Genomic DNA, 23,081 nt, shown 5'->3' on the forward strand with positions numbered 1-23,081 from the left:
GCTCCAGTTTTATTTTAAACCTTTAAAGGTTCATGCATATAAAATCCATTTGACTTGGTGTGTACGATAGCCAGACTCTTTCGGGTTTTACTCACTTTTTACTCACAATCGTACTTTGAATAAGCTACAATGTATACCATAAAAGCCATCTTTTTCTTCTAGTTCTGGTCTAAAACCTAAAAGCGACTTTCAACCTTGTCTCAGCGATCAGTCTACATTTTTCTGCTCCTAATGAGCTTATCCAACTAGTTATGTTTTCCTAAAGTTGTGGAAACTAGACCCGCATGGCCTTGTATGAACTTCGTAATGCATTCGCTACTTTGCTGACATTCACTGCTGCTAACAGCTTCACCTTTTTGTTGATTACATGTAATTTCACTTACTTAATAAGTATATCCACTTCTTTTTTAACTCTCGGTTTTCTCGTTATGCTGATAGCGTTTAAACACTTATGTTCTTACATGCAATGCTGATCTCGAAGATAAATTTAGTTTTTATGAATTTTGTGTTAAAAATATCTTTCTTTTCATTTACAGGTGAAAGTAACGCAGAAACAGAATAGCAATGATGAGAAATTCATCAGGACTCTCGTCAAGGGTGACTTCTTCGGAGAGAAGGCTTTGCAAGGGTGAGATTTCAGAATTTATAATATGATTCTTGTTGCATGTACCTACTTATGGATAATATTTTTACTATGAGTGGAGGCAATCATACGGTTTAACTAATTTGTTTCCACAAGATTTATAAAATCAAGTGTGACATAGACTTAAAGAGTATTATACAGTAATAAAACTTTATCAAAACTAATTTTACGACCTAATACTTACTGAGTTTATAATGTATGCCTTTAAAGCATTAAAATAATATAAACGATTCCTTGTTTTCAGTGACGACCTACGAACAGCGAACATCATAGCTGACAATCCCGAAGGTACGACGTGTCTGGTCATCGATCGGGAAACCTTCAACCAGCTGATATCGGCACTCGACGAGATCAGAACCAAGTACAAGGACGAGGGAGAGAGCAGAGCAAGGTAAGATATTAATGACGATACAATCGTTAATTTATAACAAAACAAAATATTATGTTGTTTCACCATGTTTGCGTGTGGTATTTTGAAATACGTTGTAATTGAAACAAATATTAGTTACTTATGTTTATCAGACTCATGCAAGTTCAATGACTTGAAATGTGATCATAAATACTATTAAAAAACATTATTATACAGAGTTCGTGACTGAATCTATGCACGGAAATGCATTTGGTGATGTCAAGTTCATTGATTCCATTCAAAAGACCGAAACGAATCTTTCCGATAGGAGAACAATAGCCTCTCTCCACACCGTCTACCACAATCACATTGTGTCGTAACAATAGTCAAATTTAGTTCTGCCTGATACCTCTGAATAACCGTCATAGTCATTACAAAACACTTATTATTGCCCATGTTAAATTATACTATTTTTGTCTTGCAAATCTTGTTTGGATCCGCCTTGGTAAGTTTCAACTCATGTTTTACTTTACCCGTCAATGAAGTGAATAAAATTTCACAACGATGCTGCAAATTGATAAATCACAATCGAAGTTGGTGAAAATGCACCTAATTAGAGTGTTGGCATCTTTAGTTAGTTATTAACTTTCCATCTTTGAAACGGAAAACCTAAGCAAAGCCATTGAGCCACCGATAGTTCCCGCGTTTTTGCCATCGATGTGAAGTTCAAACTCTGTAACACAATGCGATAAGCCAAGATCATTTCGTGTGCAATTAATAACTACTGTATTGACTAATGAAAGTATTTGTATAATGTAATTAAAATGGGAAAAATAATTTATAGCATTTCACTTTCAAACTCATGATTAATTGCTTTTAATTACATGAGTGGCTCATGTTATGTAATGTAGTATTTTAAAGCCATTCTGAGTGTCATGGACATTTATTTTCAATTCGACTTAATCTTTAAAGTAAATAGGTACTTATAAAAACACTGTTTCGAAGATCGTCAATATCAATCGAGAAGATCAATCCTTTTCTGCATCTCTAACAATTTTAACCCCTATCCTCAGGTTGAACGAAGAGTTTGCCCAACTTCGTCTGTCGGACCTGCGCATCATCGCGACGCTCGGCATCGGGGGCTTCGGGCGCGTGGAGCTGGTGCAGATCCAGGGAGACGCCTCCAGGTCCTTCGCCCTCAAGCAGATGAAGAAGGCCCAGATAGTCGAGACGAGGCAGCAGCAGCACATCATGTCCGAGAAGGAGATCATGTCGGAAATGAACTGCGAGTTCATCGTGAAACTGTACAAAACATTCAAAGACCGCAAATACTTGTATATGCTCATGGAAACGTGCCTTGGAGGTGAACTTTGGACGATACTTAGAGACAAAGGTAAGCTTAAAATGACACCAAATTTAAAAGCATCAGTAAAGTGCTTCATAGTACTTATGGAAATTGGTTTATAAACTTTCTTCTCTCTTTGTTTTCAGGACAATTTGACGATGCGACCACAAGATTTTACACAGCGTGTGTTGTTGAAGCTTTCCACTACTTGCATTCTAGGAATATAATTTATAGGTAAGAATTTCATAATTTCCATGGTTACCGACGATTTCTTTATAATGACAAGGCTAAAGTTGCAGTAATGGAAATCAATCACAAAAAAATAACTATGGTGATTAAAGATCTGACTGAATTTCCCAGGGATCTCAAGCCAGAGAACTTGCTGCTGGACTCCAAAGGCTACGTGAAGCTGGTAGACTTCGGGTTTTCGAAGAAGCTGCAGGCGAGCCGCAAGACGTGGACCTTCTGCGGGACCCCCGAGTACGTGGCGCCCGAGGTCATCATGAACAGAGGCCACGACATCAGCGCCGACTACTGGTCGTTAGGTGAGATCCAGTTATGCATTAGTGCGAATATTTATTTTTGTTGTTGATGTTGATGAAACTGGTTGACCGTGGGCGGGTTTTTGCAGTTAGCTAATAAATGTTTATTTATATTATTGCAACATCTTAAAGTAGATTAATATACATATGATAATTAGGTAATTGAAGAATTTAGTCACGAGAATAATAATTTTAGTAACATCTTTTTTTTCTGTCTAATCTAAATGGAGGCTTTGGATTTGTTAAGAGTCATGTGACATTGGTCATGCTCATGACATTATTTGAATCGTTTTCACAAAACTATCGAAATATTCGATAGAGAATTCACGAAATAGGCAATCCCAAAATGGTAAGTGCAGTCATCGTCTTCGTAATATTTCCCTTTTTAAACCTAAACTTGGTCATGTTGATATACTAAACAAAAACCGTATCCTAACTCCAAAACCCTCACCTTCCAGGGGTATTAATGTTCGAGCTGCTAACCGGCTCCCCACCATTCACGGGAGCTGATCCTATGAAGACCTACAACAAGATCCTGAAGGGCATCGACGCGGTGGAGTTCCCTCGCTGCATCACGAGGAATGCCGCTAACCTGATCAAGAAGCTGTGCAGAGACAACCCTGCCGAGCGGCTGGGCTACCAGCGGGGCGGGATCACGGAGATACAGAAGCACAAGTGAGTTTAACTATTTTTGCTTCATCTGTTTGGGTTGTCAAAGTGTTTCCAAACGATATAGGGATATAGTGCAGTGCATTGCTGTAAAATTTGTTCTTGATTATGAGTGTTAATATGACATTAATGCACTGCCCATTAATATAGGGTACCGAAGTCATTATTATTGCAGTGATCGTTATTATCTGATATACTTCCATACCAACAGTACCTATAATATATACCTATGGTCTCAGAAAATAGACAACCATTCGTCTATGGCACGCCGATATCGATGGTCCTACCTAACGTAAAATATTCAGGAATATTCCGAAAGCAAACAAAACCTAAATTCTTACTCTATGTGCCCACATTAACCCATCTCTCCAAACCTTCCAGATGGTTCGACGGCTTCAACTGGGAGGGCCTGGCGATGCGCACACTGGACCCGCCCATCACGCCCACCGTCAAGTCTCCGCTCGACACACACAACTTCGACCAGTACCCGCCAGACGCGGACGAACCGCCGCCAGACGACCTGTCGGGCTGGGACGCTTCCTTCTAGAACTTTCTAGAACTATGTAGTCGTGTAGATCTTGCTTCTGTGTGAATACGGCGGTTTTCCGTGGTCAAGGTATGAACGGGATATTCTGTCTAACTGCCAGTTTCAATAACTCTATCTATCGATAGCTGACACTTAAGTACTTTCGTACGATTTTGAAAGAATGAAACTTTTTATGTCGTATGATGGTAACTGTCAGCTATCGATAGATAGAGTATTGATACTGGCAGAAGTTGATTGTTGATTGAGTTTCCGAACAGACGGAATTTTGCCAAAATTGCTACCACTTTTTTGTTAGTGAAGGACGGATGTAGTGTATCTCTTTCTAGCATTCAGCTGTGCCGAGTGGCGATGCCTCAGTTTTTTGTCTTTAAGTTTGTCGTACTGAAGACGAGTTGTGCCAAAATTTAAATAACAAAAGGCTTGAATTATTCGAACAAATACAAACCAATATTAAGAAATTCGAATTCGGAAATATAAATCACAACAAAAACAAAGCTTCCAGTTTGTAATAATTATGTTATTTGTTGCCTTGTAGTATGTTGTACAGTCACATGAAAAATATGCCAATTATTGTGATAGCAAAATGAATATTGTTACTTTTTGATCTAACACTATATTTAACGTAAGTTAGCTGATAAGCGTAGTTGTCTTACATATTATTATGAGAAAATGAACCTTGTGGTGCTCAAATGAAAATATTTTTATTGGTAAGACACAAATTAATATCTAATGTCAATTGAATTTCAGCGAATATGCTTTGCTTGTGTATTTTATTGGTTATTTATGAAATAAGAGCTAGGTAGCTATTATAAACTATTTTATTTAAGCTGATTATTTTAAATAATTGGTTTACAAATGCTGAAAGAGACGGTTTTCATGTATGTAAGTCTGAAAAATCCTCTTCTTTGCCATTTTGTAATTTATGTTTTAGAATATATCAGCTTACAATCTTTCAGAAATCCACTAATCGATTAATTGTAAGTTTCAGTAGATTTGGTCATGTTTTATATTTAATATCTGATATTTTTATGAAATTGTAGCTAGCTATCTCGAGACATGACATAATAATTATATTATTCACTTAAAAATAGTCATCCTAATTCTAAGTCTTTCTGTTAAGTTAGTTACAATAAATTCATTGTAAATACCCCATAAATGAAAACTAGAAAGAATATATGAATGAATTTATAAAAAATAATGTAATGTAATTGCAATATTATTATTTCATTTTAAGAGATTTATTTTTATAATCTTAACGTAGTCCATTTTCGTATATAAACATTATAAATTAACGATTTGTGAAAATGTTAAATACACTTATTTCAAGTATAATTTACTGTATGGTTTCTTCAAATTTTTTTGCCACTGTGGTCACTACTTCCCTATGCTTAGAATATTGGCGAGATTTGATTTGTATAGGGATCACAGGATAATTCTTGCTGCTTTGCGGCATCTCTTTTTAACCTAGGTACTTATACCATTTGTTATTCTATGGGTATAGGTATACCTACTAGGAACTTTATAACTAGATAAATGCGCAAAACACACATTGTAGCTTAATTCTATCGAAGATTTACTGTAGTCTCACGGGGTGCGAAGCAATCACAAATCTTCACTCTAGGCTTTTATAGCACTCGATTTTGCAAATTTTGCATTGAGTGATGTACTCGTACTTATCTGGCGTATCGCGATTATCGCGAACTTGTTTGATTAAAATTGTATTGAATTTGACACTAATTAACTACTTACTACGGAAATTTTACTTCGTTTTGACTCCGCGATACGCCCCCTGTTACTAAGGCCCGGGTCTCCTATTTACGTCGTGGATCGCGTTCGGCGTCGCGCCGTGGGCCGCGTCACGTTGGTCACTATAGAAATGTACTGATGCGGTCTCCCTCACACGCCGACGTTGGCGCGCAGACATAGTGAGCATCGTGACGCGGCCTACGGCGAGACGCTGGACGCGACCTGCGGCGCGTCGTAGGAGACCCGGGCCTAACTAGGCAGCATCGAGCTATTGGTGTTCAGAGACAAGGACGTGCTCCTGTCATATCATTCGTTCATGAACGCTACATGCTTATAATTCATGGCCGTTATTTCCTTCTTTCATCATACTTACGATGTGAAAATAAACCTTCCTACAACAAAAAGGTTTAAAACAAAACAATTGACATTTATCAATAATTTATTATAAAACTAAAGTAAGTAATTTATAATCTCCATACTAAACTAGACTAAACAAAACCTATAACCCTAGCAGCGATTGGAACCGAAACACTTTCTTTGGTGGAGTGACGACGTTGGTGGTGGCACTGACAGACGCTGACGGGAGCGAGTCAGTTGCTGACGCGCCGAACAGAAACCTCGTCACTTCCTTGGACAGAGAGGTCGTCACGTCTGACACTGGAAACAGAAATGGTGTGTAAGCATCGGTATGGGGAGTGCGAGTTTTTATACCGTTCAAGAAACGTCGGGTAATTGTGAATTTGTATGGCGCGAGAGCCGCCACCTAGCGGTACACGCGCTGCACTAGCTCCGCGCCACACAAAGAGTAGATTTTCACTGCTCTGGTCACGTGATTTTTTACAGGACAAGTTGACCCTGACCAAATGTGTGACCTAACAGCACATGTGCCTACCGTCCTAGGGATCTAGCGAAAACATCAGCTCAATGCGTGATTATATACCTATTGTTATAAGCATATTAATTAATAAATTGTACATACCTAGTTGACTGCCGACCCCAAACAAATTATCCACTGATTGGCATGCAGCAGCCTGCAACAGTTCACATGAATAAGATTATTGTACACATCTCATCATCATCAATGATGGAGGAACATTATATAGAGTTTACGCGTGCTTATTTATGCTTAGTTAAGTAAAAGTACATTGATGGGTTTTTTGGTAGCATTTTTGAAGCCATCAAACATACCCGGTAATGTACTGCTACTTGTCACTAGCACTGATCAACTGTATAAGCGTGTCTTTATTGTCACTACACCATCATAATCAAATTAATCATCACACAATTCCTATTAAAATATCATTCACACGTAAAATTTATAAAAAAAAACTTACCATAAAAAACAAGAAAACTGCTAAACTTTTCAGATGCATTTTCTCTAAAAATCTTCTAAAACGTCTCAACTATTCGTGTCAAAGATGAAGAATGAAGTCAAATTACGAACCGTGGAGTTTTTAAAGAAAACTAGCACTTGTTTAAATTTCATATTGCTGCGGGCATATAAAAACACAGTCAAAATTTCAAATGACTAGGTGAAATATCTTAACTTTATTTTGATGTTTAGATGGAATACGAATATGAACTACTGAAAACACCTGAATATTGAGTAAGCCCTTCGGTGCTGAAGTTAATTATCTTCAATTTTACGGAAACGTAAGGATTACGGATACCTAGATAAGTCGTAGGTACTACCTATTTGTGTGTTTCTTCGTAAAAGTAGTTAACCTTAAATTGTATAAAATGTTTGAATACTTGGTTTTATGTGCTGAACAAATTTTTATACTTTATACCCGAAACTTTTTTTATTCTCACAACATGCTCATTCAAATGTCAACCTCGTGGCGTCCACTAGAAACCGAAACCACAAACGCTAAATAGGCGTCGTTTAATAAAGCGTAAAGGATTGCTATTCTTCTTAAATTAGGTATGGAATATGTAGCTGTTTGAGTGTAACTTATGATTCTCATATACAGAGTAGGTAAAAAAATATCCAGGCGAGGTCACACCCTGAAAATAAATAATTTAATGTGAGATGTGGGTAGGAACTGAAACAAATAATTGTGAAACTCAGTCTGTGAATGTGTAACAATTATTAATTCTTTAGTTGAATAGATTTTTAGTTTCGTAATAATTTTAATCGGAGTTATCTTATGTCCTATTCGATAAGGACTTTGAACTGAGTTGGTTAAGATTTAAAGCTGATTTTTGTATTTCTACAACCTAAAACTTAACTTTAATTTGTCCACTTACTTAATTAATCCTGAAAAAGTAAATGTGTGAGTATTATTTTCCAAGGCAGCTTTAAGATTTCTTCAACAATACAGACAAGTAAGTATTTTTGGGTCATCCTTTATATTTCTATCGGTAAATATAGTATGGTGCTTTTAGAATTCTGGCAAAAATTACAATGTCACAAGTAGTCACAACTAATATGTATCAGTGTCAAAAGATTGGGTAATGTGTTGTTTTTATCGGTTCAATGACACTCCGAAATTAACTGTTTCAGTTTTCCTTGAAATCAGGAAGAATATGAGCATATACATAAATTAGTTAAGTACATATATATTATTATGTAGTGTCCGTACCGTAGTCGAGCTAGCTTCAGTGACCGTTACTGACCATTGAAGTTAAACAAAACACATGGCAATGTCACACATTGGATGGGTGACTTATTAGTGAGCCTAGTATCATACAGCAAAATGTCAGACTATCGTAGGTACGAATAAGTATATTATATATAGTTTATTATATAGTATAGTTTAGTGATGGTCTCTAGAACACCGTTGGACATACATAGAAGCCACTGACAGTTGAATTTAAAATTACCTACCCGCAATTAAGTTCTGAAAAAATACATTTGAAAAAAGAATTCCTTTTCAAAAATGGACGCTTATTTAAACTATTCATATTCAAGCTAAACTCGGACATGTGTTCGTTGGTACAGTTTAGTACCTTAACACGAGTGCCTTACAGTTTAGAACTGTTTGCGGATGGGTCGGACGCATCCAAAGGCGGATATCCCGTGCGCCGCGCGCTATCGCTTTTCTGTCTTCCTGTGAAAGTTTACATACGAACGGGGATCAATAAAATAAATACATGAGTTTATTATATTTATTGAAGGATTTTTTTCAGCAAGTAGTTATGTACTTTAGTGGAGTTGCAAAAGCGGTAGGTTTTGTAAGGTCTCGAATTCTTGAGAGATAAGGAATTTAAGTACAAAATAATTATACCACGTGCACGGTAAAGGAAAACGTCGTAAGGAAACCTGCGCATCTATAGGTATTTAGCACATCTAGATGTGTGAACCCCTACCAACCCGCAGTGGACCAGCGTGGTGGGAAATGGTCCAAGCTTAGGAAGGCAGTTTACATTTGAGACAGCCAGGTTCAGGTTCTAACACTACCAAAGAGAATAGAATATCGTATCGATAATATATTATCATAGAATAACAAGTAGGTACAGTAGTACTAGCACTCGTTATTCTATGATATTATCTACAATTATACATGTACGTTAAACCAGCTGCTATTTCTTTTCAGCTATCAAGTGTCACTGAAAATGTACACCACGCAAATTGTTCTGGTCGTGTAAAATTGCCGTCACAAAATGTGAAGTGTGTGCACAACGCGATATCACCCACAGCCGTAGCCACCAACCGAGACTGGACACGAGCCTTCGTCACTGGACGGTTATGCCATCATTTCTAACCTTTCAGCTTTTAATTTCAATGTTGAAATGTCGCAAAATAGCAGTAGGTAGTGGAAATTTGTCATTGCTCGTAATGGTGAGCGCATATTTATGGACAATCGCTCGTATGATTCCACAAGGATATAAAATAAGATATAAGTACCTAGTAAGTAGGTACCTTTTTCATTTTAATTAATCTATATTCTTATATTGTTCTATAAAGCTGAGAATCTGAAGACACAACCCTACAACTCCTTTAATCCGTCACCAAAATCATTCACATCATGACTAGGCACGGTTTATTCAAAGCGTGATCCGTTTAGCATCGATTGGCTTTCGGCTGCCGTTGAGGAAGCGGCGAGTTTTTGCGCTGATCAACTCATTCGTGGGACTAATTGGATGATTTAGTTCCGTGAGGGGGCGACCCTACGCCGGCGGATTGTCACATTGTGACATGCCAACACTCGGCGAGCTGAGAGTGTGACTTTGTGGGCTGAAAAATATGCGTGGTTCAAGCCGTTCAAGTTGGATATGTGTATAGGCTTAGCGTTGGTATAGAGTAATTATTTTCTTTTATATAAAGTAAGTAAGTACTAGGTTAGGTATCGTCTTTACAAATAGATTTTTTATTATTATTTATTATTAAACATTTCAGTGTTTATATGTTTTTTTTTGTGCACTTGATCGGTGCAACCTCTACATAGATTGAAAACATAATATTGATTTTGTACCAAGTAAATAGCGCGGAATAGGTACTAGTAGTATACTTACTTCTGTAAAAAAAATCTTTCAATGTAAACACTCACTTTAAGGATTCGCATTTTATAAAGGGGCCATATCGCGAAGTCATAACGACAATATTTACGAATCAAGTGTCAAATTCAATTCAATCCGAATATCATTGTCAAATAAGTTCGCGATAGGGATCCAGGAATGGATCCGTTGATTCTAATTTTGTTTGAGCAGGATAGAGGAAGATTTGATTAGTTTTAGCAGTATAGAGAAAGTTTTTATGGCACAAATGACTAACATACGGAATTTCCGACTAGACGGCTCCTCTTAACAACTGGATCGCAGCCAACATGGGGACAAATACTTTATGATGAGGAAGAGACTAGACTTTATGCTTTTATAATAAAACACAATGGAATTCATAGCGGAAACGGGTATTCTGTTAAGGCACATAATTAAAAATGTTCATGAATGCATCTTCAGTTAGACAGAGTAAATCATAAGTACCTACCTAGGTATTCCCTCACAATATTTAAAATGCAGAGTAACCGTGGATGAATCCCATAATATGTACATAAATCTAATTTGAAGTAGAATCACACTGTGGTGAAAGGATTAGCCAGTCATATTAGGTGCATTAGATTTGTTTCTAGGTAAGGCTCTTGCCGTCCACCCCAGCCACAATTATTGTTTTTTATAAAACGCATGAAACGCAACCATTCGGTGTAGACATTTTTGTAATTATTTATTTTCAAATCACATGAATGAATCGCGACCAAATATTATTCTCGCGAACAATGAAAAGTCACTGGAACTTTTTCATTGCTGCCTGAGGTAGTGAGTGCAGCAGGTGTCGTCTAACTATACTTTCCTACCGTGAAATAGGTACATACCTACTTACCTTTATTTACTTAATTCCAGCGAGCACCCGCATCACAACACGGGCTGAACAAATTATAACCTTAATTAATTTAATCGAGACAAAGAATCCATGTCTCAAAGCAAAACTTTCCTAGTGAAGCCTTTTATGGGAACGTATTTTTAAACAAAGACTTGTTCAAAAGTTGGCCTTTGATAACGAAAACTTAAAAAATCCTTTTGCCTTGCAAGTATTAATGATTAAAAAATATAACAGAGCGGTAAAATTTCAGTCATAAATTTGGTAAATATTAAAAAATATATCATAGTATTTTTAAATTAAACTAACTCAAAACCGCGAAATCGCTCTTCATAATCAAAATTATACTATCATGATAAACTTGTAGATGCAGGCAAGTACATAATGTTGCAAAAGTGGTATAGCAAGCTGGAAGGGGCTTCTATTTGAAGGTCCTGAAAATAAACCCTTATGGTAAAAAGTCACGAGAGTTGCCCCCTGTTGACGGGTGATATATAATTAAATTATAATGGAAACATTATTAAATTATATTCCCTAAAACAGGCATGAAAATAATATCTTTCCTCCGGTAGTATTATTGCCTAAGTGATCTATACAAATACACCTATATAGGCCGCCGCTGCCCCAGCAGTCACGGCTAAGGCTATGAACATAAAAGTTTCAGGTTTAATTAAAAATTGTGAATTGGCTTCGTTGGATAAAATGGCTGACTAGGTAAAATATTAACTCGTAGCCTTTCGAATGATTCCTTTTGAACTTATATTTTCATTCAAACATTCGCGAGTATCAAAACTGCGAGAGAAAATGTTTTCTGAAATGTTATGATGATAAATATGCTTATTTATAAAGATTCTATTTGTGTACTGATAAAATTTGTTAATTAATTACCGGGCCAATATTCAAACTGTAGCTGCCTGCTTTGTCTTTTATTTTTCATTTAGTTGCCTATGTCTAATGTCTGTAAACTTCCCTTCAGTAGACAAACTCTAAAATTGTGTATTGTAAATTAAAAATTATTATGCCTATCATCTACTACTATCCTACCGACCTCAAAACCGGAACTCAACCCAGTTTTTGAATACCTTCCGGTTTCGCATGCCTGTCAAATTGTACAGCGAGAAGCGGGTGGCTCGCATGCGAGTCACCTCTGACTACCACTTCGTGGATTACAGTCTTGAGCATATGTGTATACTTATTTATATACTGTATGTAAGTAAGTATACCAACTATCACGCTTATTAGAACATAATAACTTATTTGCTACTCTTAGTACTACCCGAAAAAGGCCCACCCGAGTTCAATGAACTCAGCCTGACCTTAGCTCAATATTATCCGCAATAATATACATACTTACCAATCATTGAATCTAAATGAGTTGTAGAGAAAAAAGGCCTTACAAATAGCAGACGTGGGTCATTGAACTACGTAAAATTAAATGAGTGTAAAAAAAGTTACGTAGCAAGCCGACCACGCGTGTTGGCCTCGTATCATACCCAGTTTTTTTTAATGAATTTTATGATACTACTAATAAAGTGGAAGACTCAATAGAATAGGTTGAGGAGATACGTAGATGAAGGAATGAAGGTTGTTGGACAAGATTCGCACTTTAGTGATTTTAGGAAGATGAATCATAATCTAGATTATTACTCATTTATCTCATATATTTCCTAAACTACCTTCTTAAACTAGGACCGGGTTACTTTTAAATAATCAATTGTTATTATATATATTGTGTTCAGATGATATATTATTTAGTGGTACCGTACAACACAAACCTACCCTTCTTTACATCGACAAAGTCGGACAAAAGTCCGCCATTAGAACTTTGATCATCACGGCCATACATCATGTAGGTATAGTGTATTAACCCAACATTATTGAAGGGTTTCTATTCCAGCTGTATGTATCAGCTGATGAAATCGTGCTCGCGCTTCACAGATTCTCTGAACTGGAAAAATACGAATCGTTAGATTGTATTCCTAACAAGCACGGTTGTATGGGCTCGTTCTGGGTACAGCGGTGGACAGGACGGGGCAGAGGTTTGCTAGTCCATCTTCACTCTTAGGTTCATGAGATTTAGGCTGTGTACCTATTCTAAATTTTTACTGGGTATAATAATTAACATGACCTAAGTATCCCATGAAAACGCTTTGTTCTTGATGATGCATCGCGATGATGGTGGAAAGTGTAAGTATCTCTGTGTTTTTAAACTTCTTGTAACCTAGCCTTATTATTATGATGATGATGATTTCCACTTGTTTAGATACCTACTTCCGAAACTGTATACGTATAGTATAAATAAAAAATAAATGTCTAGGTACCCGAGAATAGTGTCCAAAGTTGTACTTACTTAATATTTTATTACTTAAGTATACCTACATACTTACTATTTTTATTTTACAACCTGCAACTACAAACCAAACTAAACAACTAGTTTTATTTTCTTGGTGCAACAAGCTTTTTCTATGAGATAATCGGCAGACTTGATTACAGCAGCCAATACTAATAATAAGACAATAACATAAGTATAACCGTTCCTATTTCATAATCGCACCTCTACGATACACACACAATGCGCAACGTGGGCAATTACAAATCATTTTGCTTCCAATTAAAGTTCCGCGGGAGTGCGAAAACTGGCGCTCAAATGATAGGATACTCGTACGCGTTGTGATGAAAGCGTTTTCCACACTAGGCTAGGCCGGCGCGAGGGCGAACAAATTTCCTTCGCCATCGCCAGTACGACACCAGACCCACGCCGAGACGCCGCGCGGCCGGGAGCGCGCGCGAAAATTGCGGGAAAAACATAAACAAGTGTCAGAAAACCGGCAACGCTCGTGAACGGTTCGAAATGCAGTTCTAAATTTGAAAAGGAATAGCTTTTTTAAAAGTGTGCAGCCAGCCAGTGCTATTTGATTTTGTTTACAGTGAATGTTTTTCTTCTAAGTGAGTGTGTGTTGTTTTTTGGACTGCCTCAGCAGCGGTGACCAGTTTTTCAGGTATATTTTTTTACATTACGTATCATTTCATATGTAGGTATAAATGAAAAAGGTTTCAGGTACAAGCATGCACATTTGTTTGCCCGGCCAGTTATTCAAGATTCAAGTAGTGTTTTTCGTGGTTTCATTTGATTTTAATTACTGTTAGCAATTATGTAGAGGCTGTACTTTATAATTGCGAAGTCGATTCCGATAATTGGAGTTAAAAATTCGGCGATATTAATTTAAATCCTTGAATTCATTTTGCGTTCTCTAATAAGTAAATGCTCGATTTGGAATGTAGGTCGGTTTAGTAATTTACCTCTTCTTATGAGTAAGTAATTAAGACGGAATAAATTACTGATATATGTAAGTACTTACGAGTACATACTAAGTAGGTATTCACGCTGCATAATACCCACATTAATATTGCTAATTCCATGCAATTTATCTGACGTGAATATATTTTTTGCATAAATTTTGTCAGCTGAAAGTAATGAGATTATCCGTATTCTTAGGTCAGCAATCAAAATATATTCAGGTTATAAGCATCACACGAGTTTATCGACGTCGATATCAAACCCGTGTAGCGGCCGCAGGCAGTAGGAAATTGCGGGTCGTCTCTGTATGCGGTGACCGGAAAAGTCCGAAACTCTGAACTCACTAACTTACTGTCCCAATTTGAAGGAGTTTCCGACTAAGGACAGACTTGACTGCTCCCAATTTCTTTGATTGTCCCTTTGTGAATAAATGCTTACATTCCTTTCAGCAATTACCTACCTACGAATTTAAACGATCGCTCTCAATTATTGACGAGGGATACCTTGACGACATTGACCTCTTATATTATATTTGAACCCCGACGTTAATGTTATAGTTAAGTTTAACGTTTCTCTGCATACCTATCTGTGTTATCGTCTTCCAAACGGCGATTTTCACTGCTCGATCGATTAAGAAAAACCTGCACTTGGCCCAAGGGCGTACCCAGGATTTCAGCTAGGGGGGGGGCAGCTCATACCTATTCCGAGATGATGGGTTATATTGAAACATTATATAGATAAAAGAATATTAAATCAAAATATCTGACTAAAAAGAAAAGATACTTTGTTTCCAACACTTCATATTGCGCACAGTAAGTAACACGTTTTTAATTCCCACTTGGCAGGAAAATTTTCGTTTATTTTATCTTCTAGGGGGCGGCAGCTGCCCCCCCCCTGGGTACGCCCAGACTTGGCCCACAGATAAGACGTATTCGATGCGTTGATTAATCACGTACGGTTAGCATAATAGTCGTGTAGTGACATGCGTATGCAGCCATCAATATGCATATTATGCAGGCAGGCCGCGCATGGACTGAGAAATAATACCTGAAGCGTATGATCTAATTAATCCAACGGTTTTCAAGTTAAGTACGCGTAATAAGTCCACTTGATGGGTAATAGCTATAGTTTACTTAATAGCAAGTACCTACATGACTCTTTAATTTCTTAAACATACACCATAAGGTACAAAATATCAACTTGTATTATGAAAGAGTAAACAAGACGGCCTTATTGCCTAAAATAATCTCTACCACACAGCCTTTGGATGGATTAGATAGTTTTATTTTAAATAACATGATTAAATACAATATACTTAATTTCTCTTCTGAAGTTAGGTAAACTCTTAGTATAAAAAAAAAAAACATACACACACACTCATGCCTTGTACTAATGTACTCTCTTGCGGGGTAGGCAGAGGTACTATGCACCCACTTTTCGCCAGAGTGTTATGTTAGTCCCAATGTAATAGGGGGCGGGCCTATTGCCATTTTACGGGCACATCCAAGACCCGAGAACAAATATCTGTGTTTAAACAAATATCTGCCCCAGTCGGGAATCGAACCCGGGACCATCGGCTCAGTAGTCAGGGTCACTAACCACTACGCCATTCGGTCGTCTACTCTTAGTATAAACATACAATAAACATTTTAGTTTAGTAAAGTAGGTTTACAAGTTCTCGGATTGCTCAATAACGTACTTAAATAGTGAAGTTGTGTAGGTAAATGGGTCCAAGCGATGGAGTCGAGACCTCCGTTAGAATGCTGACAGCCTGAACGACCTCATGTTCGTCACCTAATTTGGAGATTTGTTGTCCAACGTCAAATAAGATGGGATTCTCGAATAACTGTAAAATAAATCAGCTACCAGTATTTCCAATTATGTAGAATTAGAATTAGAAGACAATTCGTTTTAGGAAAAATGTTTTCATAACTTAGATTAAATAAACGAACTGAACTATTTATTTACTGTAGGTACTTACTTGATTCTAATTTTTCAGAACAAACTATCAGTGTTAGTGAAAAGGTAATTGTTTGGGCCGTATCTATCATTTGTATGTAGGTAGTTAGAAGTTAACTAGTTATGCAAATAATTATCACTGCAACACGAAATAATGATTATCTTCATCTCAAAAACAGTATCAAGAAAAAAAAAGATATTCTTTCCGCTTTATCATACCACACTTGCTATGACCTAAAATGTGCAAGTCATGAGATCTCGAAAGAACAGTGAACACCATAAACAGAATAACGTAGGATAGCTGGATTGTAGACCTTATATACAGGAAGCATGTACTGGCTTGATTAACTCCTGAGGGAAGGCGTGTATCCCCAAGTGGACATAAGATGAGAGTAGTTTGTAAACATTGACGTTCATCAGAAAATTTTATATTTATACGATGAATTAAAAAAAATTGAATTAATAGGTCCTTTTTTATGACGAGTACAGTACGGTTCAAACAACTTGATAGTTCCTGAAGTTGGCTGCGATTAGAGTGCGACAAACTTATCTGTTCCGGTGACAGTTCACTAAATTGGTCCATATCTCATTATTTATTAATAAATTATATATTGATATAGATTAGATGGGTTTATTAAAACCGCAAGGGTAAATTACCATTACGGGAAAACTTAACATCTTAAAGAATTATGAAATATTAGATATTTACGTGAGCTCTCACCGGAACAGATAAGTTTGTGGCACTGTACACTTTTGTGCTTTGTCAAACTAACCAACTGTCAATCTTTGAAAGAATGAATAGGCGGTTTGTTAGTTTGATAAGGTACAAAAGTGCATTCGCTGTGACCTTCATAACAACCAAGTTGTTAAACCTTACTGTACCAAAAGTTAGAGCGTGTATCAGTAATCAAATCCTTCGTTCTCTTTGTAAAATACATTCATAAAAATACTTGTATGTAGGTACATACAAGTTAAGTTGTATATGTATACCTATTTATTTTATCTTAACTAACATAAATTATAAATTCAGCGTAGGCAGCAATCCTATTATTAACTGTTCGACACCAAAGTTTAAAATCGCCACATACCTATCTATGATGTCATTTCAAAATTGAAGTCATCAGTCAGTAGTTGAATAGGAACTTTATTTTAGAAAATTACGGACGGATAAAACGGATTTAGGAGGTATGACATAATTTTATATACTTACTTACCTCTAGATATTTGAAGCGACGACGCGTAAGATACTCGTAGTATGAAAACGTGTCTTATCATCGGCTAACTATAATCCGCCGCTGAACGCGCGAACGTAGGCACAGATAATATAAGTTCTTACGTAGGCCTCCAAGGAGACGCTGTCCTTAGGCTGGCGTTGCGTGTACAGGTGTTGCCATAGTCGTAAGTTTTTCAGATAATTTTAAAAAGTCGTAGAAAAACAGTTGTTCAGATTGACTACCTGAGTCACCCCCTTTCGGCTTAGTATACTACTTTTGTAACACTATATGTATATAGATAGATTGCAGTCTTTAGTAGTCTTTCTTTATCTATAGTACTTACTTACTAAAAAGTCACGTGTTCAGATGGGCCTTTAGAGCCATGACCAATTTCGTTTTGCTATATACCAATTTTGCAACATCATCGTGTATACCTAGCATTAAGTATATTAGAACACTTCTATTTCTGAAACAAAAAAAAAAACACCCATAACACTGTTCTAAGCTCAAATGCGCCTCATTTCGAGAGATTAACTGAAAAGTCCTATCTGGCCTTAGCGTATATCTAGATCTAGGTCAAACTTATTCCAAGCTGAAGGAGGAGTAATGGGTCTGCTTTAGCTCTTGCTCAGACTTCAGGTGTAAACCTGGGTAGTGTTAACCTCAAGTGCTCTAATAATGTTGTGTTTGTTCAATAAAGGTAGAATAGGAAAAACATATTTTTTTGCCCTATACTTACGTAGCGGGATATACGAGTCTAATTTATCAAGCTAGGATAGTAAGCTAGCAAATAATGGTATTGTGTGTAGTAGAAAAGTCTTCATATTCTACATTTCTACGAAGTATGTATTAGTAGAATCACTAGCTAGAAAAACTAGTGTCATGAAGCCCGGGAAATATGAACATAGCTGTCAGTTTCACACAGAAAATGTCAAGTTGAGGAATTGTAGTATGGAATGCTGGTCTGTGATTAGCTGAATTGTCTTTGAGTAGGACTTAAAAGTCGCTTGGAGTGAGAAACTGGACTCAATTTCGAAGAAATCTCCTGGGAGATCAATCTATCGAATATGTACTGACATCTTATATAATATTTAACACTTTAGGTCCTTTTACGGAACCTTCGTCATTTTGACATATCAGGTTATTACGTCAAGGCTAAGTTATAGTAGATGATGCGAAAGATTAATTAGTAAAAATAAATAAATAATAGTTTTCGTAAAAAAAATACGAATAAAAGTCTCAGAATAAGTTTACCCGAATGTATCGGAAATGTATTGGACGAAAATCTATCGTGGAAATTATAACCCTAAATCCTTGTGCTTTAAAACCCCATGATCAAAAGTTATTAACTATATTTCAAAGGTATTTCAAAATAATCATTATTTCTAAATAAAATCAGGTCCACCGCTGGGTTTCTTCAAAATTACCTAGTAAACAATGCAATCTCTGTGTAGGTTTTCATTTACGAATACCCGGTAGGTAGGTATTTCTACGCGGGATGTCTACGTGAAATATTGGCCAGGGTAAGGTCGTATATCAGCGGTAAAGCTGGGCGTGTCCCACAATGATACATTTACATTGCCATTCTGCCTAGTAACATTTACGAACGAATTTTGTCGATGTCGAAATACATGCGTAAAGCAATGATCTACAAAGCATAATGTCCCCAAGTCGAATTTTGGCCATGGCCGCCAATCTTATTGAGATCAGCCATTTTCACGGGAGTAGATTATAGTGTCCAAGTGTGAGAAGTACAGGAGTACAGAAGGCCTGGGACGGCGCGCGAAGACACGCACGTGAAGACGTGTAAAAAGCTTTGCGTCGCACTCACTCACATCGCGCGGCTTCAAGAGTGAATGCGACGGAAAACCATTTCATCTTGTGCGAACCCAGGACCTCTTGGTTTTGAAGCAGAGCTTCTACCAAAGGACCACAGATCCAGTTAACATATAAAATATCACAGTACACTTCCTTATTCCATCCAAAGTTATATTCCGAAGCTATATTATACCGATACTCAGAACTCTCAGAAGCTGTCAAGTGTCAACATCAACACATTGAGGTCGAGCGTATTTGAACGTACGGCAGCGCTGGAGTGGCATCTTCATTGCATCTGCTGCGTTCATGTTGACGCTAATTGTTTCCCGAGGAGACACTGTGACGTTCTTATTACATTTTACCGAGAAATGGACGTTTTGTTCTCTGACCGTCCGTCCGTTCGTTCAATTGTCGCTACCTACGGCCTGGAAATGGCCACTTTATTGGAATCTTGAGGTTTCAATTTTAAAAGTCTCTTTAATTTTGTAAGATATTATACCTACTTACTTACCTAGCTATTGATAGATATACGGATTTAAGAGGTACCTATGTACCTACCAACCAAAGGGCTCATTCTTAACAAAGAACTTTAGTTTAGTTCAAAGAGTTTTAAAACTCCCAATAATCAGCCATTCATTAAAACTAAGTGCTGCAACACGTAAACTCTTCACTAACAAATACAAAAAATACCTTATAAATGCTTCAAAGTTTCTGAAATTCGGGGCCAAGGGAGCCCGCACGGGTCGTCCAGTCCTGACTATGTTTAAGATGGGACCACTTCCATAATGTGCTGTGTAGTGTTGGTCCCGTTTTGATTTAATCAGTGAACCCAATAATAAAATAAAAATCCATAAACATACTCAATTTGTAATACCTAATTTGAAAATTCAAATATGATTTGCCGGGAAAATAATATGTTTTTTTTTATGTTTTCAGTGGGAAGTAATAATAAGGACCGTGAGAAAATAAATAAGTAGTAGAAAAAAGGTATAGTTAAGTTGATGTTTTGAGAACCATTTATTATCTACGTGACGAGTAACTGAGTCGTAATAACAACATAACGTGACAATGGTAGGTAATACCTAGGCTACATTATAAAAGAATTAAATAAACACGCTATAACCCGCTATAACTTCGCTGCGCTCTATCTAGATTCTTTCTTGTCGTTCGATATCAATAAGACAATAAGTGGATGTTTATTTTATGACTTCTTAAGTGAAAATCTCATAGTAACCATTCTAATAAGACAGAAAGAAAAACTTTAGTGTTTAATAAAAAAAAAATTCCTCTTTCAATTATTTGTACAATAAATGCCTAATATAATTATGTTTTATATAAATTTAATGATAACCGATTAAGTACGTATGTACAATCCTTTTTTAATTATTGCAATCGAGTTTAAATTATTACAGTACGTTTTGTCAGAATTCGGAGAAAGCTATATAAAAACAGTTATTGTCCACTATACTATTTCAAAATAAACAAAGGGTCTAACTTGATGTCCAATGAAGAATCACTGCTTTTTGATTCAACCCATAACGAATCTCCTACTCTCCTACTGCATCAATAATTCATTGCGTAAATTAGATTGCTGTGTTACCTTCAAACAGGAACAGTAGAATATAAATAAGTAAATAAAAGTTGGTTTTAAATTCACAGGCATCACCAGACTTTATAAAATTCAGTGGTCAGTTTATATTTTCTATACCCAGGTTATAGCTATTCTGTTTACATTGCCGCCATCTTTGTGATCCGTGCAACACGTGTTGACGTAGAATAGAATAAATAAATAGCTGATGCCATTTGTGGCAGCCGTCAGCGCGGTGGCACGCACAGCTGCGGTTGGGCCATGATTGTCTGCTGTCTACCTGCATGTAGTAGTGATTCAGCGAACCAGGAAGTATTACTTCAACTTCAGTTTGGTACTGCTGCGTACTATGGGGCGCAAGATTCACATGACAAGACTTGGAACAATTTTGCGTCGCGCTCGCTCACAATGCGCGGCCTGGAGAGCGAGCGCGTAGAAAGATTTTTGTCACGTCTTCTTTTGCGCGTCTTGCGCCCCGTGCTAGGTATGCCGGCGATTCATTAAGGCCTATTAGTCCACATTTTTATCAGGTCTCCATTGCGTAGCCTCGGCCCTTACCATCATCGCAATATTTTAATATTATATTTTTTGTTTTTTCAGGTAAAATATGAAAATAGTCATCATGCATGTGCCCGTAGGTAGTCCTAGATGGTAAAATACTTTTTCTATAAGGTTTACAATTTGTTATTAACAATAACTAAGAAATTACATTACATTATTAGCATATCCCTAGCAAAGAGAATTTAAAATACTGACGTGATCCCTAGGTAGAATATAATTATACCTATTGTTCTAAAATATTTCAGTCATCATTTTGAACTTTAGCGCTTTGCAAACAAATAAAGAGTTGATTATGAGAACGGATGTTCAATATTACTGTCTTAATTAGGAAACCGGGTGTGTTCATACAGACCGTTAGTGTTTTAGCTGTTTCGAATGAGTCACTAATCAGGATTCTGATAGTCTAAATATAAATACCTATTTCTTCTTCTTCTTCTTCTTGGCGTCCTATGACCCCCCCGTGGGCAAATACCTATTTAGCCCGCTGTAATCATACAAATATAGAGAGTAGTATTATTTATGACTTTTTATAAATCATAAACATCATAGATGAATTCAACATGCATAATACAGGGTGTTGCAAAAAGGGTCTAAGCCGAAATGGGTCATTCTGAACAACTTTTTTGGAAATTCGCGAAAAAATATATTCGTTCTCCATAGTCACGTCACCATTCACGTCACCAACAAAGTTTCTTTGGAAAATATTTTTTTATTTTCATGAATTTTCAAAACTTGTAGAACAAAAGTTGTTCAGAATGACAATATTTTTTTATTTTCATGAATTTTCAAAACTTGTACAACAAAAGTTGTTCAGAATGACCCCCTGAGTCACCACTTTTCGGCTTAGTATAGCCTTTTTGGAACACCCTGTATAATATGGTAATTTTCTAGTCATCATCATCAGCCAGCAATCGTCTGCTGTTGGACATAGGCATCCCAAAGGGCGCTCTGACTTCGACATTCCTCATCCACTGTGATCCACAGGGCCTGAGAGCGACCCGCGTTATACTTGCCTGTCTTTTCTATGAACTAAACCAAACAACAATCTAGAAAACTAGGAGACAATCAGAGGACCTAATCTAGACACTAATAAACCGATTGAACAGTGAAAATCGACTTCAATTTGTATGGCGCGGAGCTAGTGCAGCGCGTATACCGCTAGGTGGCGACTCTTTCTCTCCATACAAATTCGCGTTTACTCGCCACTACTCGAACGGTTCAAAAACTAGCACTCCGCATGCAGATCTATACTGTTTAGATCAAACTCAAATGAGCCTAGTGCCCAGTGCCCACAGATCGATGTGCGAATAGCACTTGATTATACCTGACCGACTTTTCTTGCCATAATACATTAAACGTTCGTATTATCATGGATTCGACTCGCATTTGATATAATCTTGAGTTCGTGATGCAAAGCTAACGTCGCGTCGTCTTAAATATCGCCTGAAAATGATTGTCTTCTAATCTCGTCAAATATACAGGATG

At 36.9% G+C, this 23,081-nt stretch overlaps 2 protein-coding genes across 5 annotated transcripts in view; both read left to right on the forward strand.

Moving 5' to 3' along the window:
- The window catches only part of LOC105381837 (cGMP-dependent protein kinase, isozyme 2 forms cD4/T1/T3A/T3B), an 84,678-nt gene extending 79,251 nt beyond the window's left edge, over positions 1 to 5,427 (forward strand). For all 4 annotated transcript variants that reach the window (XM_011551637.3, XM_038117236.2, XM_038117237.2 and 1 more), the window contains 7 exons: positions 537 to 628; positions 888 to 1,034; positions 2,066 to 2,385; positions 2,484 to 2,571; positions 2,698 to 2,882; positions 3,338 to 3,554; positions 3,930 to 5,427. In XM_011551637.3, coding sequence (XP_011549939.2) covers positions 537 to 628; positions 888 to 1,034; positions 2,066 to 2,385; positions 2,484 to 2,571; positions 2,698 to 2,882; positions 3,338 to 3,554; positions 3,930 to 4,095 — 1,215 coding nt within the window. In that variant the 3' untranslated portion in view covers positions 4,096 to 5,427. The remainder of the gene's footprint in view (positions 1 to 536; positions 629 to 887; positions 1,035 to 2,065; positions 2,386 to 2,483; positions 2,572 to 2,697; positions 2,883 to 3,337; positions 3,555 to 3,929) is intronic.
- An 8,483-nt stretch (positions 5,428 to 13,910) lies between these two features.
- Positions 13,911 to 23,081, forward strand: part of LOC105388122 (rap1 GTPase-activating protein 1) — a 210,387-nt gene continuing 201,216 nt past the window's right edge. Inside the window, exon 1 of the mRNA XM_048625037.1 lies at positions 13,911 to 14,157. The gene's annotated coding sequence lies outside the window, so the exon portion shown is untranslated. The remainder of the gene's footprint in view (positions 14,158 to 23,081) is intronic.

Source organism: Plutella xylostella, chromosome 3, assembly GCF_932276165.1.
Source record: "Plutella xylostella chromosome 3, ilPluXylo3.1, whole genome shotgun sequence".
NCBI classification, from domain to species: Eukaryota; Metazoa; Arthropoda; class Insecta; order Lepidoptera; family Plutellidae; genus Plutella; species Plutella xylostella.